Raw genomic sequence first — 20,820 nt, forward strand, 5'->3', positions numbered from 1 at the left:
CAAGGGACAAAGGACAGGTGAACTCCTTTCTTTGGGTCCATGTCAAGTACATAAATCTGTAAATAGTTATATGATGTCCGGTTCTCAGACAGCGTATATTCGCACGACAGTCACAGCTTGCAGCTTCCGTCCTCATCTGAACGCGGGCATCGGGAATCTCGGAACATGTCCCGGCTACCAAATCACTCATATAGGCAATTAAGCCCCACATACCGGATGAATTAGGAGTTTCTTCCTTGAATAACATTAGGATAAAGTAAAAATAGAACTCATTTCGTTCTTGTCAAGGAAACGCAATCTTGATTATGTGTTGTGCAGGACTAGTGTCCACAGAGAGAGATTAAGTGCAAGTGTGCAAGTGCTTCCCGCCGGCCGTGAAGATCCGGACCTCATGTCCGAACTTTGGAGAACAAGTTCCGAACACAGGAGGAAGTTAGAAGTATCATTAGGTATGAAGAGTTCCAGGGATGTGAGTCTGAAAGTTTGGTGCAACAAATAGCGCAACTATAAAACGTAAGCTAGATTTAGTTGCTGCTAGGTGTACAAAGGAACCGAACGCGTTACCACTTCTCGAAAAAGAAGAAAAGAACGATTACGAAATGGAAACTGTTAAATTCAATTGCTTTGGTTCGTGTAGTATTTCAGATTCTCCATCTCAGGATTTCCAGAGAATCTCCCTATCATTCACTTTCACTATGCCAAAAAAAAATTACGGTTCAGATCGCGACCTCCCATAATTCGATTCACAAGGAATGCATTCTCGTAATACACGGGCACAATCATTTGTCAACCTTGAGAAACTCTACCGTTTAGACTCGGGCATGCCGTATGGGGAAGGATCGGGATGAAAGCTTATATAGCAGTCGGTGAACTGTTCATGACTAAATCAAACCAGCTCTCGTGGTTGTAAGGTGAACGAGACATAACAGCCCGCCAAACAGCAAGAATTTGCCTCAACTACAATTTTGTACTGCACAATATGTCCTCTGCAAATTGTATATCACCTGCAGAAACAACGAATATGCATCCGTTAGTCTAATAAGATGGCAAAATCTAGGGCTGCATGTGGTTATGTGTATAATTTCCAATAAGAAGAAATCGGATTGCAATACACACCCCGGCGCGCGGGCATTATCCAAAATAAGTTGAGGGAAATCACCAGTTTAAGTCAGAAATGACAACTCTTATATATGATGTTTGGCACACGTTGAAGACCAGATATAACAAAAGAAGTTACAAAGATAAAAATGAGATTCGCCCTCATAGTTTGCCAACCATTGGTTGACCACCTACCAGAAGCCCATGGTCGGTGCTACACACCAATGAGCTGGTAGCTGGTAAACAGTTGTTAACATGCACAAGGATTGGTGACCGATTCTATGAAGATGACCACCTGAGCTGCTGCAACTTAGTCTCAGACCAAAGTCTGAGCTGTGAACCTTTCATTCTATCCTTCCTAAACCTTGGTTGCAATTGGGCTGAGCAGTCCCGACCCAATTTGGCCTAACAAACGAAGTTACAGCACATTGCAGCAACGGGATGTATGTGTGTGTGTGTGTGTGTGTGAGAGAGAGAGAGAGAGAGAGAGAGAGAGAGAGAGAGAGAGAGAGAGAGAGAGCATCCAAAGCAAGGGCTTGCCTGGCCACTCACGATGGTATGACCTACGTAGATATCACGACAGAAAAAATCGAGCTCTAATTTTCTGGGAAACTTTCTCTTTCCATCTGAGTCTCTCTTGCTGGATAGGCTAATCCCATCCAGCCTTATTTGGCCCCTTGAAGTTGGAATCCATAGACAGTCTATATCCATGCTTATCTAGCTCTCTATTGCATCGAAAGGCCACTGCCAAACACCTATCCTATCCAGAGTCAAATAGGATTTCTCCAAAGTGCAGTCTAAAAATTAAGAAAGACGATATTTAATCATATTAGAAGCAAAGAATGCACATTACACTTAACAAGGACAAAGATCTATGGCATTCAATGCATGATAATACCATTTTGATTTTTTTCACTTATTTTATCAAGGTATATATCATCAATAACTACAAATTTATTATGTTGAGAGACTTGCACAACAAAAATGCAGTAGGAGTACAGTTATCCATATTTCCCATCTTACATGTCCACAACAGTCAAGCCATGGCTTGGTAGGATCTCATCCAATTGTTATTAAGTATGACCAAGACATAGCTTCACAGGGGCCAAGATGGAAAGCACAATAATTTAAGCTTGGAATAGGTAAAAAAAGAAGAAGTGCCATTTGAAAAAGCTGAGAGAATAGAAGTTTTACAAGAATAAGAAGAAATAATAAAATCAGTAATTATCTAAAAACAGAAACAAGTAGAAATTTGAAATCGATGTTTACCCAAAACAATCCTTGGTGCATGCATGAAGCACAATTAAAAGCAAGCTTGCTCACTGTTTACCTTATCAACAGAAGTACTTTTGTGTGCACCAGCATTCGGCAAAAGCTTAACAGAAAATGATGATGAAAATCACAAGCAACTAACTAGATCAATAAGTAATCTGCATCACAGTATTTGATTTCAATTGAAGATTTAATTAGAATTTCATCAAAACGCTGTACTAGACCGTAGATTATTTTAGTTTGCTTAGTAGATCGTGGAAATAAGCAGCACTATAGTTGACTCGTACCTTTTATCTCTCCATTGTGCCAAAAAAATGGATTAAATTCTCAGATTGCAGAAGGAACTGAACTTGTCTTCGTAAGTTCCTCATCCTTGACAATTCAGAACTTTTGCTATAGTACTTTTAGCTTCATTGCACAAGGTTTCAGCATCACTGCCTTCTATTGGCTTATGTATAACCACTTTCACAGATCCTGAATTTACAATGCCCTCATGTCCTGCCGGCATGATTTTGCCAGTTCCAATCAGGGTCATAGGTACCACAGGCACTCTGGTCTTCGCTGCAACACTAAATGCACCTTTCTACATGTCAAGATAAACAATGCATCAGAAAATACTTTTCCATCTCAGTAGATGTCAAGAAGTGTACTCTTCGTTTCTCATATTAACCAGAATGTCATGATTTCTTAAACAATTTATACAAAAAATAATGACATAAATCCCGTATCCATGTTGAAGTACAAATAGAAGATCATATCACAGACTTGACAACGCTGGTCTCCATCTATGCAGATAGAAGCAAAATTCAGTTTTCTTCAACTAATCTCATAGAATTAGCATTTCGATACTATAGAAGGCCAACGGGGCATCACCTTGAAATCACCTAATTTTCCATCTCTACTCCGTGTTCCCTCCGGAAAGAAAAAGACAGATGCTCCCTTCTTAATGAGATCCATGCACCGCTTAAAACATTCCTACATGTAGGGAACCTAGAGTGTCAGTAAACTGAGAAAAAGAACAATTTTATCCATAAAACCTACATCTACACCAGGTAAAGCATTGCAATGAGCAGAAGACAAAAAAATATTCTAAAACAATGATCTACAATAAAACCAAGATGAAATTCCATACTACAAGTCTAAAACTGTTACCTACAAACCAGATAATACAAAGGAACACTTCATCAACAAATGAAAGAAGAGAATTTACCAATTGGCTTCGGCTGTCCATTCGTTTCAAAGGAATAGTACCCAACAAATACATTGCCCAACCAATAATGGGATAGAGGAATATGCTGGTCTTGCTGATGAACTTGAAGCTTCTCCCCAGGGTGAGAAGAGTATATATGTCTAAAAAGCTCTGATGGTTGGAAACATAAACAGCAGGAGTGTCTGGTGGAGGAAGATTCTCCAATCCCTGAACTTCAATTCTAACAAACGGAGCAACGGTCAATGTAGACCAAATCTTGGCAATGAAGTGCTGAGCTTTTCTCTGATATCGGTCCAAGAGGAACACAAAAGGATGTGCCACCAGCATTAGCTGAAAAAGAATAATTGCGGCAATTGCAGTGACAGCGTAGAAGCAAACTCCTCTCACTTTAGCAAGCACTTCATGCGCTGTGATTCAACAGGGAAAACACAAAAGGATTGAGATTAAAATTTCAAATTGGGGGCGAGGGGGTGGGGCGAACGTATAAAATAGACTTCAAACAGACCTGCCAAGGGAAGAGCTGCACCAGAATTCCCAAATTCAGCCAGTTCACATCTTCTGACAGTATACTTATAATATCTATTCTGGGAGTACAAGTTATCATAGTAATATGGCCTGTTGAACTTGACTTTACGGCTAGGATGATGCTGTAAAGCAGGGATTTGCTTCTTTGAGTGGTGGAAAAAGCATTTTGAAGAAACTGAAACCAGAAGCAGCGAAGGCTAGGAATTAGGTGTATGCATATTTACTGCAATGCAAGCATAAAAAACTCACGAAAGAATTTAAGGGCTTACTACAATGATGCAAGAAGAATCTAAGTCTTAAGGGGTAAACAAAACTCATGAGGAATTGAAGTGATGTCTAACAATGTGAAAATGCAAACGGTACCCACATCAACCTAAGACTCTTTATGCTACTCTTGTTAGTCCCCATCACTCGACAATCAGTAGAAAAAGCAAACCTCACACCGAATCTTCAAGAAAAATGGACTTTTTCAATAAATTTAACTTTAGTAAGGAATGCATGTGATTAATCTCGTATCATGTATAGAGCCTAAACATCCCAAAAAATTTGTCTTATGCCCCTATAAAATTAAATATCTCTTACTTCATCTTTTTTCCTTGAATAAACTCCTGAAGATCAGCAGTCGATACTCCCTTCCATCTATGTACTTTCATCGTACACTGTCCTCATTGTATAACTCGACTGAGTTGTGTCATGTCACATACCACCACCTCTAATTCTTAAAAACCTAAATACAAGAAATAAACAGAAAAACATAAGCAGCAAATAATGTCCTAAAAATTGGTTTTCATGAAATTCAAAACCTTCCTCTATAGTGCCCCTTTTATCCCTTAGATTTCCGCATCATCTACTTTAACAAAAAGAGGCATAGGGTTGCTGTTTTCACCTTTCTCCCCCCTTAGTGTGAGTTTCCATCTGAACCAAAAAGGACCATGGGGGTGATTGCTTTGTCCCGCAGAAGTTCATTCGAAAGATAGATACTTATAGCAAACAGATATTTTGAGCCATTGAATATCTTTTATGGACATGGCACCTTTTCAAAAGCCACTACCATATCAGTGGCGTCAGGTTCCCACAAACTACTCAAGTTCCAAAGAGTCACCAGTTGAACCATATTTTGGCATTAAAAGAATGAGAAAATATAGTTGATGGCACAGCACTCCTGAACAGCCAGTATTGCAGAAAAGTGGCACAGCACTCCTGAACAGCCAGTATTGCAGAAAAGCAAAGGCGACGAGACAACAATAATATCATTTTGTTTATGGCATCATGGATATCATTCAATGCATTCTTACCCTACTTCTTAGCCATTCAACACTATATAAAAGAAATTAAAACAATAATCACCTAGCTGATCCTATCCAATCAATTTCATCGCATTCCCTCCAAGTCCATCCACCATCTAACTGCACCCCCACAGGTTTATATATCTTCAGGAAAAGGGATATTATGGTATCATCGACAGAAAACTGTCCCCAGCTAGTGTCATAAATCATTCTCACTTCTCATGTTTATTGTCCTTTCAATACATCCAAAATCATCACTCATATGTGTGGTTCTTAGAACAGACCCAACATATGCACTGGAGGTTTTCAGAAGGAATAGCCAATGATGAGCGCAACATACAAGCAACAGGAAGCCCCCGGAAGGAAATCTTTGAGTTGCTTGAACAACACAAGATTCAGAGAAGAGAGATAAATAGGTCAATAAATGTTGAGTAGTGCTTTAATTTTCTTCTCTTATACTAGTCTTGAAGCATGGATTAACCTCCCTTTCTGCTACACAGCAAAAATGCAGCACTAGATACGGGCACAACACAATCAGACCAAATCATGATCCGAGATTGTAACTTTAAGCACCCTGATCGTGGCAAGGCCCTAAGGAGGTCATCTATAAAAGAGCAAACTAGAAATGAGACACCACAATGAACCCATTCATATCAATGCAGCTCATATAATGAGCGATCTGATAATGCAGTTTATTGCCACTCTTTATAATGTACACGCTAAACGTGAATACTTACAATTACTGGAACTTCTAAGAATCGAACGTCTATAAAGAGAGTGCCCACTATGAACTCCTGCTTTATACACACAAAACTGCAAAATTTCAGACAACAAGAAAATTGTCAGCCCCGATAAAGATGAGCGGAACGTAAAGGCTATAAAGAAAAAAAAAAAAATTCAAGGCATGGTATCATTATGAACCTCATCTAAACTGCCAAGCAACAGATGCAAAACAGAAGATCAGCCTTTGTTCGTATCCCTTTCATATTTTCACTTTAATCCTACATGCACACCACTGTCATGCCTCCTACTATTTGGCAAATGATCAATCCAATGTTCAAAGCTTCTAAAAAGATCATCTCATGCTCCAGTCAACTGACACTCCGACTCAGTCCCCAGCTTTCACCCTCCTCTTCCAAACGAAATGCATAAAGCGACGCCAAGTCCAGGCGCGCTCGAACTAGATCGATAACCTCGGGAACCGCACGCGTCCCGCCGACACTCCGCGAAAGGAAACACTGTTCGAGCGACCGCACTAACTAAATTCGAGATCGAACGAGGCCGAGAGGCCCAGCAAGTTCCAATCGCGAACGAACGAACGAACAGCGAGAGGCGGACGCGGAGATTACCGGCACGAGAGGCGGCGTCGGCGGCGGCGGCGAGGAGGAGGAGAAGTTCCGCGAGTCCCTGAAACCTGAATTCCGCACTTCGCAAGGAACGCAGAACGAGAGAACGAAATCAGGAAAAAAAAAAAGAAAAGAGAATTCCGCCATAAAAGCACCGACGACGACGACGACGACGACGACATGCACGCCGAGAGAAAGAGAGAGCGCACCGTGGCAGAGCCGTATCGAATGCGGGGAAGAAGAAGAAGAAGAAGCGACTTCCATGGCAGGAGCTCCGCTGTGCTGAGCGGCGGCGATCGCCTCCGGCAGATCTCTCTCGCGCTCTCGCTCTCTCTTCTCCGTGAGAGCTCGCGTCGTTTGGCGGAGCGACGAGGGGAAGGAGATGAGAAGTTGATACCGATTGAAGTTTGATCTTCAAAGTAGATTTTCGCCAATTTCAAGGCATCTCTGCCGGTGCCTTCCTCCTCTTTATCCCACGCCCCACCTTTTTTATTTTTTTTATTCCACTGTTTTTAATTTTTGAAAACCCGTTTTTTCCCTTTACTTTGATTTTACTTTTTTACACACAAAGTAAATTATAAAAACAAAAACCCAACTAATTTGTATGGTCGCAACACGTGAAGACATTAATCCAACATAAATTCAGATATCATGTTTTTTTTTTATGTATTCTCCACATTATACTTTAGACGAGTGTATTAAGAAAGTATTTTGAACTGAGGTCGAAATTACACGTAAAATAAATTAGTGATTTACGAGGACAAGAAATTATTTTCGATAGCTAAAAAATTCTGATGGTATAGTTATTTCATAAAAATTGTCTTGATATGAAATTTTCCATTTCCGTGTAGCTAATGTTCACTTCTATCACTAAAAGCAAGTATGTATGGAGTGACTTTGTTTCATTAAATTCCATTTTATTTATCTTCATATACAATATCTTACGACGAACTTTGTATCGTGTTTATGTATTAACATTGACATAAAAAAGGTAGTGAAAGTAGGCAAAAAAAAAATAGGGTCAATACCGCAAAAAATATATAATAGATACATCCGTGCCACATTTACCTTAAATTAATTTTTCGTGTCGCAAAACAATTCAACCCGGTACAACAGATGTCTCATTTGCCAAAAACTAATTTTCGTGTCATTGAAGATCCCGAATTGATACACCCGTGAAAAAATCTACCTTCTAATAGTGTAGAGTTTACTCCCAATATCGAGCGGGCGGCACGGGGCCATCAACATCGAGGAGGTATCGGGTCACCAAGCAGAGCTGCCTGCCACCATGCCGCCTGGTCCGGTTTCTGTGCTTTTTGCTCTTCTTCTCTTTAGCTGCGTGGACATTCCTCAGTCAAGCGTCTGGGAGTTAGAATACAGCAAGAGCTTCCTTCATTGCTGCCCTGTGGCTATTATTTCATGGGAACTCAGCATCTTCTGGTAAAGCGGATAAAGACCTGCGAATTGGTAAGAGACCACAAAACTACACGTCCCGAAAGATGATCCTAACATGCCCTGTAGAAGATATCTGGTGAATGAGGCCAGTTTCTTAACTTCGAGACCGGCCAATGCAGATTCACACAACCTCTCTGCTATCCCCACGGCCTGTAAAGGTCCCAGAATGGATATCTCATTAGGAAGATCGCGGCTCACCATTCATAGGACATGAAACTAAGCAAATGAAGATGCATACCGCGTTCTTGGTCATGAGGCTGTCCTCGAGAGCTTTCAAAGCAGGTTCCAAATCACCCTACTCCAGATATGCTTTCTGCAATACTGGAGAATAACGTCCATGATCAATTTGTAACATCCGACTTGTTAAACGGAAAGCGAGTACGATCAAAATAAATCTGAATCGGATTCAAAAGAAAGTCTCAGGTTCTTCTCCGTCCTGGAGGATTGCTGCTGCGCTATCTGAAGCAAAGTTTCACTACAAGAACCCAACAGCATGTCATTTGTACCAAGATAACATAAAGCACTTCATCACATAATCATTGACCACTTTCCACATTTTCCTTCATTAAAGGGATTCAGTTAATAACTCCAAAAAATCAACTCTGCGCCATGAGAAGCCGGAAGGAAGCATATGAAGGCCAGAATGATTATGCATATTCAATGACTAATGAGAATCCCGAAAGAGAACTTATTTTTTTTGGTCGTGCCTGAAAGATAACGTAGGTTGCCCAAATAGTACCAATACAGAATACACATACCGACATGGCAGTAAAAAGATTGATTAATGGTAGACTCGAACTGTGAGACAAATGATAGTAACATATATGGTAATGACACAATTAAGCAGAATTGATCTGTCAAATACTCCATTGCAAGGTCTGAGAGTACGCCAATGCTAACGCTTTTACAGAAACAGAAAACAACAGATAAAAAACAATTAGGACATATCTAAAAATCAATGCTCTTAAAAGAAAAATGTAAAGTATAGAGTATCACATCGGACAGATCGTCTTGAGGAAATGAAAAGTCTGGATACCCCCTATTATGAAAAAAACAATGGACTCAATGAATTAATCGCTTTCCAGCTATACTTCTACTCTACATTGATTACAACAGTTTTAAGCAAAAACTATGGAACAGCTAGAACTTGGTCATGCTGGGTGTCAGACAGTTCAGCAAAAGGAAAAACCCTTGTCGAGCCGGACCCTTATGTAATGTCTTCTAGTGTGTGTTGTAAGATATTCCAACTATTGAACACACTGTAATCACCTCAAACTACCATTTCAGCTTCTCTGACATCTGAGGGAATCCCTACATCCAATCTCATGGTTGGTTTATACTGCTCTGGCACGTTTGCACCAGCCTGCACACATATCTCAACCACCACAGGTGCTTTTCCATAGAAGCTTTTTAGCTCTCGTTGTAATGGAGGGCCATCAGCATTGGGAACATGCCACACGAATCTAGGAGGTATCAAGTCATTGAGCACAGCGGACTGCCATCCGTGCTGCCCGTTCCTTTGTTGGTGCTTGTGTGCCCCGCAATTCTGTGCCTTGTGCCCAGTTGGACCCACGTGCACTTCTGGGCAGTATCCACAAACCCTCACGGGGTACATCCTCATCAGCCTCTTGGCTCCACGCCTCATCTTCTCCCATGCCTGCAATGTTTCCTCTGCAAGCAACAGCCTTTCTTCATCATCAGATGGAGCTAGCATCTGAGAATCAGGTAGTTCAGTCAACATTGGAATTATGGGAGCTTCTGGGACAGGGTCAGGGAGCTCGCTCTCATCTGCATCGACAAATTCTTTCTTCCCAATACGAATTATAGGCTTTCTCCTCCTTTTCGTAGGTAAGTCAGGAATTTCAACACCAGCTTGGATGCAGAGCTCAACTACAGCAGGGATTCGAGGAATTGAAAACCTCTCATCATGAGAAATACGCTTCCCAAGTCTATCATATAGGTGATAAGCTTCAACTGGTGGTAATATATCTTCAACAGTGGCATTTGTCCACTCATGAAGGCCCTTGCGCATAGATGAGGTTGGACCTTTACATGATTTGAACGGATGCCCAACAGGTCCCACATGGATTTCATCACACCACCTGCATGGGATATGGTGGAACATTCACCAATTTAAAAGTAAATAAGAAGAAATAGATATGTGAAAACAATAGTGAAAAACGGAGGCTACATGATAAATAACTCGGCCCATCAAGGACTAGATCTATTTAATGGATTGAACAGTAAAGTGCCACAGTCCAATGATCAAACAGATGTAACTGTAAGGCTAAGAAGTCAAATCTGCAGTCATTCAATTTCTACAATAATCATGTTATGTGGCCCCTATTTTAACAACTATTAAATAGTTCAATAGAGTTTCTCCCGCCAAAAACACCGTCTATGGAGACTGCCATTACTGAATCATCTAGAAAATTGCTGTGGGCCATAAAAAGATGTCCAACAGCTCTTAGGGGCCAAAAACAAAGATGAACTAGAACATTGAAAAGTGTAAAAAGAATGTAAAACTCGGTCAACATGTCATCTAACTCTTGAATGAAAAATAGTGGTTTAATTTGTTTCAGATGTGACTTTGTGGACAGGAAGAACACTTGGTAACTATTCTACAAGCAGACATGAAACTATTGTGACAAGCGAGGCAAGATAGTCCTTTCATGTAAAGAAATGAAAGCTCAATTGTCTCTTGAAAAACAAATTATAGCGACAGATGCTGTGAGTTTTTGTCATCAGAAAAAGGATCTTCAAGAAAGACCATTAAATGTGCAAGATTATTACCCACAAGCATGGACCGGTACTACTTTCAAGAGTTTCTTGAGATTGTTGATTAATGTAATCCTTGCATTGAAAACATCATAAGCCAATGGTATAAGGCTTTTAACGACCAGCCCATTTTTCGGAGCTGAAGGAGGTCTTCTGGGCTGATCTTTCCTTTTCTTAAGTCTCTCCCTTGCTGCTCGCCTCAACTCAACAATTGGTACTTTAAAGGGTTTCTTCTCTTTTCTTGAGTAGGAGCGAGGAAAATCTGCATTTTGAGGATGATCATTCCTGATGGACACCACATACTGTCGATATGACTTATCTGATGAGACAGAAGACGCTGAAGGAATCGAGAACCTCCAACGGTAACGCTGCAAAATATCAAAATGTAACCATAAAGGCAAACTTTAACAGCAGTTTTGTTTCAAGTAGCTCGTCTCCACTGAAGGACCAGCGGCACAAAGGTTAAGGACACCCACATGATGAAGACCCTTCAGAAGGCATGGTTCCTAGATTTGCCAATCGGTACTTCTATCTTTTTACTAGTAGCAAATACAAATCCCAGTCAACAAAAAGGGGCTGTCGGGAAGAAAAAATGCCGGTGCCCATGTTTCTTAAAAAGGCTGCACCTAAGGTGGAAGTTCTGTCTGATGAAGGAACACATGTTATCTGAACTTAGAAGTGGTTCAGGTTATGAATATGTTGTGGCACAAACTACATGGACCTAGCATGGATAGGATTCTAGCTGCCCAAAATTACTCAAGTAGGTCATCATCCCGCTAGGCAACAACCAAAGCTTATTCAACATGATTGTTTCTCCAAGCTTCTAATTCCAGCAAATGTTTTTATTAAACTGACAGAGTTCAAAACTCAATCAAACTAATGCACCTTTATAAGGGAGTTCAGAAAAGAAGAATCAAGAAAGTCACTCAGGTAGAAACAAATTTGCAGGAAGTCAACTGAATGGAGAAGATAAAGTTCTAACACGGGCTTGTTTGTCAGTTTCATCTGCTTCAAAAAAAATAACCATTTAAATAACTAGATTTTGGTTGATCTTTGGCAAGCACAAAGCTTCGTATATGCAGCTTGCTCTCAAAGCAAATGAACTCACAAATCTCACACAAACAAAGCATTATCCAAACATACTCTAAGATATTGGTAGTGATTTGTACATATAAAGTAAAAGACTACGAGTCATGACCATCGACATTCACTAGTTAGACTCATTTAGCCTTCGGCAAGTACTTTTTCACTGTTTGTAGAAACTAATGAAGACTGCTTCTATAGCAATGGTTATAAAAATAACCAAACAAGCCAACTATAGGTATAAATAGGGTCAAATGGTTGTGATGGACAAGACAAGTAACTAACAGGTGCCAAAATTAAGAGCAACAACTGGTCGTGCTTGGATAATGGTATAGGTTTGCCGAAAGGCGGATTGATGACAACAGATGGTGGATGTCATATGATCGTATATAGCAATGAGAAATGACGACCAGATAGAAACTACAGGACCTGGTAGGTCTAACTTGGTTTTATGCAAGTAAAATTTAGTTCTTAAAAACAAGTGATATTCTTAAATTAACCGAATCAGTTCTAGGAACTCAGTTTGTCTCTGTGAATAGGAAGCTCGATGCCCTTATAAGTGAAGATATGCGCTGGCTGCATTACCAAGAACATATTACTTACCCCATGACTACGTCTACAATGAGTAGGTGATTTACTAAAACAAATGGCACAGAATCAGATAATAGAACAGACAGCAACTTCACAAAGAACTGACTAAACAGCTTCGGTGAAACATACCTTCAAAGAACCAAGTGCATCAGCACCAGAGAAACAACTTTTAAGAGAATCTGTATTGGAAGGAAAGGAGATCCTGAAACCCCTGTTTTTGGGAGATGAGGAAATCTGCACATGAAACATTGAAAAAGGAACCTTTATGGTTTTCTTTGTATTATTACACAACTAACATAGAGCTTTTTCAAATTAATTAGTTAATGCTGGAGAACCAAAGTTAAAACATTGTTCTACTTATGTCATAGCTCGTATCATTAAATCATATATTGAGCCATCTAATCAAGTAGAATTCCTACAAAATTCGGACCCAATTAATGCGCCTTAAAACACTATTTTGGTCACTGGGCCACAGATACAAAAACCTAACTTCCTCCATGAACGTTGTGCATTGTATCATGGGGAAAAACTTTCAGTTTCCAACTTCCATGTACAATATAAATCCAATTTCTCCAGAAAGAAGAACAACAAATTATAGCATCACCAAGAATCTCGGAGTGTGGTCAACTGTGATTCACACCTCTGACTTCATCTTCCATTCAAAATTTTGACAATTTGAACTTAACAACAACCTCATCAATCCATCGGGCAGATTCCGCGAAAACCCCGCCCTGCAGAACGGGTCGGGTCATTCGGGTCCCTCTGCCATTGAGCGTTAGGACCCTCTACCTCGGTCACGCTCAGCAATTAGCAGCAAAAGATCAAATGGGTCGTCGAGCTCTGCCAAGCACCCAAATGAAGAACGGAATAGCTAACAGAGACTCATCGACGAAACGATCGTCATATGTCCAGTCACAACGGATGGACTTAGGAGAGGGAGGATTACCGCTAAAACTGAGGCCGGGGTCGCATTCCCCAGATGATTGCAACCGGAATTTCGCACTGCGCAAAGAAAGAGGATAAGAGACCGCAGCATACATAAGCACACGTACACACGTAAGGGGAGAGAGAGGGAGGGAGGGGGAGGGAGAGAGAGAATACTCACTCGGACGGTAATGGACTGAGCTGAGTGGAGGAGCGACCTCCATGAACGCAGGCTCTCCTTAGCGAATACCCTCTCTCTCTCTCTCTCTCTCTCTCTCTCTGTTAGCAGAAATGGCCACTGAAGTGGGCAGAGATCACGGTGAGCCTCACACAGGGCCGTGCCGTGCTCGACACCGAACCTGAAATGGAGTATCTGAAGCGTTCATCTGGCGTTGCTCGTCATCTTTTCTGCAGCGTGGCCGCTGCCCCACCTTCACTGCCGTGTGTGCGTGCGCGCTGTGGTGTGGATAAACGAAGAGTGATAAGAGACGACCGTGACGAGAACATCTCGTTATTTTCAGTAGGCTCACCGCGATAACATTCCGTTTCAATAGACCCTGCCTTTTCTCGTTTTTGTGAGAACGCAAAGCGAGGGCTCGCACAGCCCTTGCCGCCGCCCGTCAAGGGTCGGCCGAGGTTGCCGGGTGCCGGCCAATGGCCAATGACCCTGGCCGACCGTGGCGGGATCGCCCTCTTTTGCGTTCCTTGCTCTCTCTTTTTTTAATGTAGTTTATTTTTTTGGTCCAATTTAAATCATATTTAAATTAAAAAAATCAGATTTGAATCAAGGCGAGCCACCCCAGCACCATACAGGTCAGAGAAAATTATAGTAAAAGCCATGTGGCATTTTCCGTTATCCAAGGGACCAAGTTAGACAGAATTAATGCAAGAACTTAATGGCACCAATTGGACAAATTTTAAGATATGATTGCAATTTTTGAAATTTTAGAACTCAATTGTATTTTCATGATAAATTTTAAGATTTGTAATGCACTAATATCTTTGTATAATCGAATCCTAAATCATATACTTTTTAATTGTTTATTATTTTAGTTCCTCGTTCCGTCAAAATATGAGTAAAAATACTGACGTGACCATTAATTAATGTTAAATGTTGAAGGGCCACCTTATGTAATATGTTACATTGCAAATTAAAGATATAAAAAATGTGTTAAAAAATTTATGGAAATGAAAAATTAAATAAAGCAGAGGGTGTAAAACAAAAAAGAAAGAGAAAAACGGAGAGGTAGTTGCAGGCTGTAGATGAGGCGGCAGCGGCTCTGCCGTGGCCCGCGCACCGGCAAAGGAACATTTCACTTGCCGAGCTCTTCCGTTTAACATGTACGTATCGTCCTATCAACACCATTCCATGTTTTGACTAGACCAATAACGAGACCGTTGATTGAGTAAACAATAGATTTAAAGAAGCAAAACTATAATAGCACGTTTGGTGGCCCGAATAGAAGGCTAACATGAAAAAAATAATCTTGGCTGTTTCCACAACCATCATCGCACGCGCCATGTGCCTAAAACCACCGCCGCGACTCTCGAGCAACCATAGTCTCGGCGGTCATGGATCCCGGAGGATACAAGTTAACAAGTTGCCTGTTATGCATCAGTCAGGGTTAAAACACGAATTCATGCAATTACTTCAGCAACAGCAAGAGAGCATGCAGAACGGGGACTCATGCTGTTAAATTAGGAGACTAATGGAACAATTCAAGACTGAATACAAATTAATAGCCGCAAGCGACTGATCACCACCCAGAAAATGTCGGACCACACAAACTACCACCAAAAGCGAAGGACAGGGCACACGCGTCAAACATGTCTGAACAAAGAGGAAAGACGACAAGCGCAGATTCTCATGCAAGAAGGGTCTTGACGATCGATTTGACATTGAGTTTCTTCAAGTCCGTGTATGACTGTCCGCAACCCACGAACATGACCGGTGCTCCGGACACATAGACCATCGACAGTGCAGCTCCAACCTTTATCAAGAGTAAGTACGCAACACATATAAGAAAATGGTAAGAGAATGGATACAAGTTCATTAAAGTATCTGAATGCACCCAATGGAGTTGAGTTATTCTTTACCTTATCATCAATAGTATCAAATTTTGTGAGCAGGATTCCATCAATTAATCTGGGACTAGGAGAAGTCGACAGGTCGGCCAATTTCTGAAAAACGGAGGCAAGAGGATTCAATGCCGATCAACAAGATGTAGAATACTACTCTTCTGACATAATATGATCTACCAATTCATGAAACAAGGAAACAACCTAAAAGCTCAACTAAACTGTTGATTTGCCTTTAAAGTGATAGCTGTTTAGCCTAGGTCCTACAGTCATATCCATGTCAACACAGTGAGTATCCATAGTTAGACTAATGGGATAGTCCTTCCTCGTCATACTTCACTCATTCCATATGGCATTCAATGAGAACCATCAAAGCTTCTATAATGAACCCTACCTGATTAAATTTCGAGAGTTGATCAACAGCATCATTCCCAACCAATGCTTCACCCACGAACAAAACCAGATCTGGATTGTTGAGGTTTACAAGTTTTGAGAGAGCTCTCATTAGTGGCTCATTGTCCTGTAAATATCAAAGACATTATTAATCATCAGTGGCTCAGAAAAGTAAGATACACCATCGAATGAATGACATAGTAAATACAAGGTCCTCTACATCATCTGGTAGGGAAAAACATCAGTCAGCTATGGCAAACAAATCGTTATTTGTCACCTAGTATTTTATTGGACAAATGATGGGTAGCAATTTTATTCTATATGCATTTCCAGTACATTCCTGAACAGCTTCTGTCCTCTTTATCTTATCCAATCAATTAGATATTTGATACTTTGACATGACAGAATAACTGCTATGGTTCTTCCCCGTCTTTCACTCAAATAAAAAACTCCTTCCTCTACACTGCTAATCAGCAATGCTTGTTTGGGACCTAAAAAGCTACACAAGCACTCCCCGACAGAGGAAAAAAAAACCATTTATAGATGGAGAAAGAAGGAAGGAAGCAATGCTGCGATCCAGAATGGATAAGTGCTGACAACAATGAATTTGGGCTTTTTTGCGTGACAGTTCACTTTTAGTCCATTTTGGAAAATTTCTTCAGAGATTTTTCTTTGGTGAGAAGTCTGGCGTGACTGGCAACTTGTGCACTCCTAAACCCCAGTATGGACCAGCAATAAGGGAGAATGTGACAGGGAAGAACATTAAACTTAACGTCCACCAACAGTCTAGGTAATATCAATCGACCTTTTCCAAATTTATCAGCAATTATTACCTGCATTCGACCAGCAGTATCTACAAGAACAACATCAGAACCATTGCGGGCAGCTTCTTGAATTGCTTCTTTTGCAACAATTGCAGGATCTTTCTCGTATCCTTTCTCAAATATTGGGATCTAAAGCAACAGAATGATAAGACAATCACAGACCTTAGTCAAATTAATTTGTCCACAGAGAATGATAATGCACTTTGTTCCGGAAGCACAGAACTATATAATCAAGTACCTGGAGTCTACGAGCATGAGTGCGCAGCTGTTCAACAGCTCCAGATCGAAATGTATCGCATGCAGCCATCATGACACTAACTTTATGCTGCAGGAGCCAGTAGGCAACCTGCATATTCATTTCAGAGAAGGGCAATCAATTTACTATGCCACCACTTAATACGTGAAAGATGTAACAAATAGAAATTAGCTTAACCTTCGCTAGATTAGTAGATTTTCCAACACCATTAACACCAACAAAGACGACAACATAAGGCTTATTTTGCTCTTTTGCTGCATGGACATCCCTCAATATGTCAATTGAGCGCCTGGGAGTTAAAATACGAACAAGAGCTTCCTCCATTGCTGCCTGTAGCCATTATTTTGCAAGAACTAAGCATCTTCCGGTAAAACAACTTGACCTTCTATTGAATAGCAAGAGACCACATAAATGAAAACATGCAGTAAATGTTGAGAGATTGAGAGATGATCGTGACCTGCACTGTAGAAGAAACCCTGGTGAATGAGGCCAGTTTTTTCCCTTCAAGACTGGCCGACACAGACTCACATAACTTCTCCGCAATCTCCTCGGCCTGTAAATGTCCCAGCATGAATAACTCAACAAGAATAACACAGCTTTTGTCAACAGAAAGTAAGACATGTGACTAATCAAACGAAAAATGCATACCACATTCTTGGTCATGAGCCTGTCTTTGAGAGCTTTCAGAGCTGGTTCCAGATCAGCCTTATCCAGATTAGCCTTTCCTGCAATACTGGAGTAGAATGTCCGTGATCAATGACAGTAACATCTAACTTGTCAAAATAGAAAGAGAGCATGATAGAAACAAGTCTGAAACAGATTCAGAAGAAAGTCTGACTCCACCCTCGAGGATCAACATTATGCCACCAAAACAAAGTTTCAAAACAAGAATCCTGCGGTATTCTAGGAAGGACTGTAAGACCTAGTTATTGACAGTTTTCCACATTCCCTTTCATTAAACGGATTTAGTTAATTAATTCAAAAGTGATGACCTTGCACCTTGAGAAGCCATAAGAAAGCGTAAAGTAGGCCAAATTACACTTATGAAACGAACATCCTGAAAATAATTAAGGTAGGGCAAAAAGGAAGAACGAATGTTTCGGTAGACAGGTTGATTGATAGTAGGGAGGAACTAGGAGCTTAGAAATAACAACCTGACTGACGGATGGCTTGATTAAGCAGAACTGATCTACATCGAGGAGTGGCTTATAGTCAATTTCAATATGTTCCATACTATAATGCAAGGACAAACGAGTATCCCGATGTTAAACTTTTAATGATATTAACCGGCCAAAACAAACAACACAGATTAGTCATGACAACATATGTTCAAACCAACCGTCCTCAGAGAGTTTTACAAAGTATGCAGTATCATGTATCCAGACAGATTATATTGAGGAAAAGAAAGCACAGTAAGTAAGCAGGTATCCCATGGGAAAGTGGTTGAAAATGCCCAAGGAGGATACAATAGTTTCATGGTTTCGACCTTTTGAGTCAGCCATCTCTTTCAATGAAGATATCCTCGAAAGAATCGGGAAAGAAGCTCACGAAAAGATTCACAGGTAGGAACATAGCAAGGAAACATCAGGTAAAGATTATGTCACGGAACGTACCTCTGAAACATGGATGAAAACCATCCTTTCTTCTTGGCATCAAGCTTGCTCTCCTTTTCCACCTCCTCATCATCTTCAGATTCACTTTCACTGCTCACAACCTCCTCAATGTCCATCATGCTTTCACCATGCACCTCTGCCACATCATGTACATTGTCATTCCCATTCCCATTCCCATTCCCATTCCCATCCACAGTTTGTGTGAAGTCCAACTTCGTCGGGGGAGGTTTATCGTCCCAAACTCTATTTTTCTTTGTTATCTTTTTCTTGGTCTCCACCTTGGGAACCTTGTTATCAACAGTGTCAGTTTTCTTTCCACCTTTAGACCTAAGCTTCTGAAGTTTATTTACATCGAAAGCTCCATTGTTGGAGCTCGTGTTCTCTTTTCCCTTGACAACAGCATTCATTTTGGAATCTTTAACTCCGACATGATTGCCGTTGGCATATCCATTCTCCATTTTACGCCCTTCGCCATCGCCGTCCCCCCCATCGTTCGCCAAGCCACCTTCGCTCCTGTTCTTGTTTCCTCCGTCATATCCACCCTTTTGCCCATACCCTTGCCTTTTGCCATTACTCGCAGGCTTACCCACCGGCTTCGATTTCTTCAATTCCTCGGCTCGAGCCTCGGCCTCCATCTTCAGCTGCTTAAACGTCCCATCGAATTCACGGTACACGGTCCTCTTCGGATCGTACATCTCCGCAAACTCGCGCCTCACCATGGCGAGCAGATCGTCCACGTACAGCAAATGGAGGATCCGCTGATAAACGGCCACGAACACGAGCCCGAGGTCGTTGTGGAAGGTCCACTTGAGCGTGTAGGCCGCGCCGGGCGCGTCGTAATTGAACGACGCCGCGCCTGAGCGTTCCTCCAGCAGGCAGGACCTGATGAGGGTGTCGATGGGCGATCCCTTGAGGGCATTCCCGATCTCCTTGCACGTCCAGAGGATCAGCCCTCCCCTCGTGAATATCAACAGCTGCTCCAACATCCTTAACAAAAATCACCACCCCGCCGCCGCCGCCGCCACCTGCAACCAACCGGACAAAATCGAAAGACGCAATTACCACCACAAACTCCCCGATCAAACCAGAAAACGAGCAAGGATCGAACGCTGCTCGCGATTCCGCACGCGGAAATCGCGTCGCGATCGATCGACCGACTGAAACCCTAGAGATTCGAGATCACGAGGAAGACGGAATCGCAGAGATCGATGAAGGGATCGAATCGGAACCGGATCTGCAGAGGATCGAGGGAGCGAAGAACTGACCTGATGTGATGATGATCGGACCTCGAGCGCGAGCGAGAAAGAGAGAAAAAACACGCGACTCGCGAAGAAAACTGAAGAGAGAAAAAAAAATTGAAAAAAACGAAATTCGAAATCTGGGAATGTGGGAACTGTGCTCGGGGGGGGCCTTTATATGTGCCGCTTTCCGCGTCTCTGTCTATTTTTAGTTTCTTATTTTTTTTTAAATTGTTTTTTTTTTCTTTTTTTTTTGTCGGAAACTGTTCTTGAGGGGGAGGGAGGGGAGGGGGTGGTCAACGTTTGACCGGGCGAGAATCGATCAGGGGGCCCGCGGTCAACGTGGGTTGGCTCCCGGCCGCCAGGTGCGAGAAATGGCAACCATTTTTTTTTTCTCTTCTTTTTGCCCTTTTTGGACAAATTTGATTGATATGAAATTATTAACTCGGTTAAAAAAGTATATGTCTCCCTATCTATTAATCGGAAAACAAAAAAAAAAAGGTAACGTGAAAATCCGACTGATTATTTATAGGGAAACAAGAAGCTAATAGTGACGTGACATTTCAAAGGCGAACGATAACTTTTCTATCGCTGATTTTTTTCCGACCGAACTACTTAGCTTGTTGAATCGGTTTTCTTGGGGAAGTTAGGTCTCGGGACTCTCGCTCAGTAACATTTCCAAATCCCAATAAGTGAGATTCCTTGGATATGAAGATGAAAAAGGCACTAAATATGATCGCTTAGATTTGCTTCCGTTAAATAAAAGGGGATGATAGATCTCATCATACTAGATTTGGCCATTGTCTAGATTGAGCAGTATCCATGTGCATTTAAAAGTTGTAGAATCCT

At 41.4% G+C, this 20,820-nt stretch overlaps 3 protein-coding genes across 5 annotated transcripts; all 3 read right to left on the reverse strand.

Moving 5' to 3' along the window:
• Nucleotides 1-567: 567 nt before the first annotated feature.
• LOC115679537 (1-acyl-sn-glycerol-3-phosphate acyltransferase BAT2, chloroplastic) lies at nucleotides 568-7,115 on the reverse strand. Of its 2 annotated transcripts, XM_030603149.2 has the most exons (9): nucleotides 6,947-7,115; nucleotides 6,741-6,817; nucleotides 6,129-6,204; nucleotides 4,086-4,280; nucleotides 3,581-3,987; nucleotides 3,244-3,345; nucleotides 2,658-2,953; nucleotides 1,394-1,895; nucleotides 568-1,004 (listed from the first exon to the last, which is right to left on the reverse strand). In XM_030603149.2, the coding sequence occupies exons 1-7, from the start codon at nucleotides 6,999-7,001 to the stop codon at nucleotides 2,738-2,740; spliced, it is 1,128 nt and encodes a 375-aa protein (XP_030459009.1). In that variant the 5' UTR covers nucleotides 7,002-7,115; the 3' UTR covers nucleotides 568-1,004; nucleotides 1,394-1,895; nucleotides 2,658-2,737. The 2 variants fall into 2 exon arrangements, with proteins under 2 accessions (XP_030459009.1, XP_030459007.1); XM_030603147.2 differs by lacking the exon at nucleotides 1,394-1,895 and having other exon boundaries at nucleotides 6,947-7,114.
• Nucleotides 7,116-9,031: 1,916 nt separating this feature from the next.
• LOC115679536 (APO protein 2, chloroplastic) lies at nucleotides 9,032-13,969 on the reverse strand. Of its 2 annotated transcripts, XM_030603146.2 has the most exons (5): nucleotides 13,750-13,878; nucleotides 13,591-13,646; nucleotides 12,774-12,878; nucleotides 10,986-11,338; nucleotides 9,032-10,294 (listed from the first exon to the last, which is right to left on the reverse strand). In XM_030603146.2, exons 1-5 carry the CDS (start codon nucleotides 13,790-13,792, stop codon nucleotides 9,463-9,465), a joined length of 1,389 nt encoding a protein of 462 aa, XP_030459006.1. In that variant the 5' UTR covers nucleotides 13,793-13,878; the 3' UTR covers nucleotides 9,032-9,462. The 2 variants fall into 2 exon arrangements, with proteins under 2 accessions (XP_030459006.1, XP_056167017.1); XM_056311042.1 differs by lacking the exons at nucleotides 13,591-13,646; nucleotides 13,750-13,878 and adding an exon at nucleotides 13,928-13,969.
• A 1,221-nt stretch (nucleotides 13,970-15,190) lies between these two features.
• On the reverse strand, nucleotides 15,191-19,758 carry LOC115679535 (uncharacterized). The gene is made up of 9 exons (XM_030603143.2): nucleotides 18,734-19,758; nucleotides 17,769-17,853; nucleotides 17,578-17,673; nucleotides 17,298-17,450; nucleotides 17,103-17,210; nucleotides 16,874-16,993; nucleotides 16,042-16,167; nucleotides 15,666-15,749; nucleotides 15,191-15,559 (listed from the first exon to the last, which is right to left on the reverse strand). Exons 1-9 carry the CDS (start codon nucleotides 19,717-19,719, stop codon nucleotides 15,434-15,436), a joined length of 1,884 nt encoding a protein of 627 aa, XP_030459003.1. The 5' UTR covers nucleotides 19,720-19,758; the 3' UTR covers nucleotides 15,191-15,433.
• Nucleotides 19,759-20,820: the final 1,062 nt, after the last annotated feature.

This window comes from Syzygium oleosum, unplaced genomic scaffold (genome assembly GCF_021117445.2).
Source record: "Syzygium oleosum isolate NSW1041296 unplaced genomic scaffold, Sole_v2.1 Sole_v2.04, whole genome shotgun sequence".
Taxonomy (NCBI): Eukaryota; Viridiplantae; Streptophyta; class Magnoliopsida; order Myrtales; family Myrtaceae; genus Syzygium; species Syzygium oleosum.

Coding starts and splice junctions, on each gene's coding strand:
- LOC115679537 (XM_030603149.2), bottom strand. CDS start 7,001: ATGGAAGTCGCTTCTTCTTCTTCTTCTTCCCCGCATTCGATACGGCTC. Junction 4,281..6,128: donor TCTTAGAAGTTCCAGTAATT/GTAAGTATTCAC, acceptor TTCTGGTTTCAG/TTTCTTCAAAATGCTTTTTC. Junction 3,346..3,580: donor TGGACAGCCGAAGCCAATTG/GTAAATTCTCTT, acceptor CCCTACATGTAG/GAATGTTTTAAGCGGTGCAT.
- LOC115679536 (XM_030603146.2), bottom strand. CDS start 13,792: ATGGAGGTCGCTCCTCCACTCAGCTCAGTCCATTACCGTCCGA. Junction 11,339..12,773: donor ATGCACTTGGTTCTTTGAAG/GTATGTTTCACC, acceptor GATATTTTGCAG/CGTTACCGTTGGAGGTTCTC. Junction 10,295..10,985: donor GTACCGGTCCATGCTTGTGG/GTAATAATCTTG, acceptor TATCCCATGCAG/GTGGTGTGATGAAATCCATG.
- LOC115679535 (XM_030603143.2), bottom strand. CDS start 19,719: ATGTTGGAGCAGCTGTTGATATTCACGAGGGGAGGGCTGATCCTCTGG. Junction 17,451..17,577: donor GGGTTTCTTCTACAGTGCAG/GTCACGATCATC, acceptor TAATGGCTACAG/GCAGCAATGGAGGAAGCTCT. Junction 17,211..17,297: donor AATCTACTAATCTAGCGAAG/GTTAAGCTAATT, acceptor ATGAATATGCAG/GTTGCCTACTGGCTCCTGCA.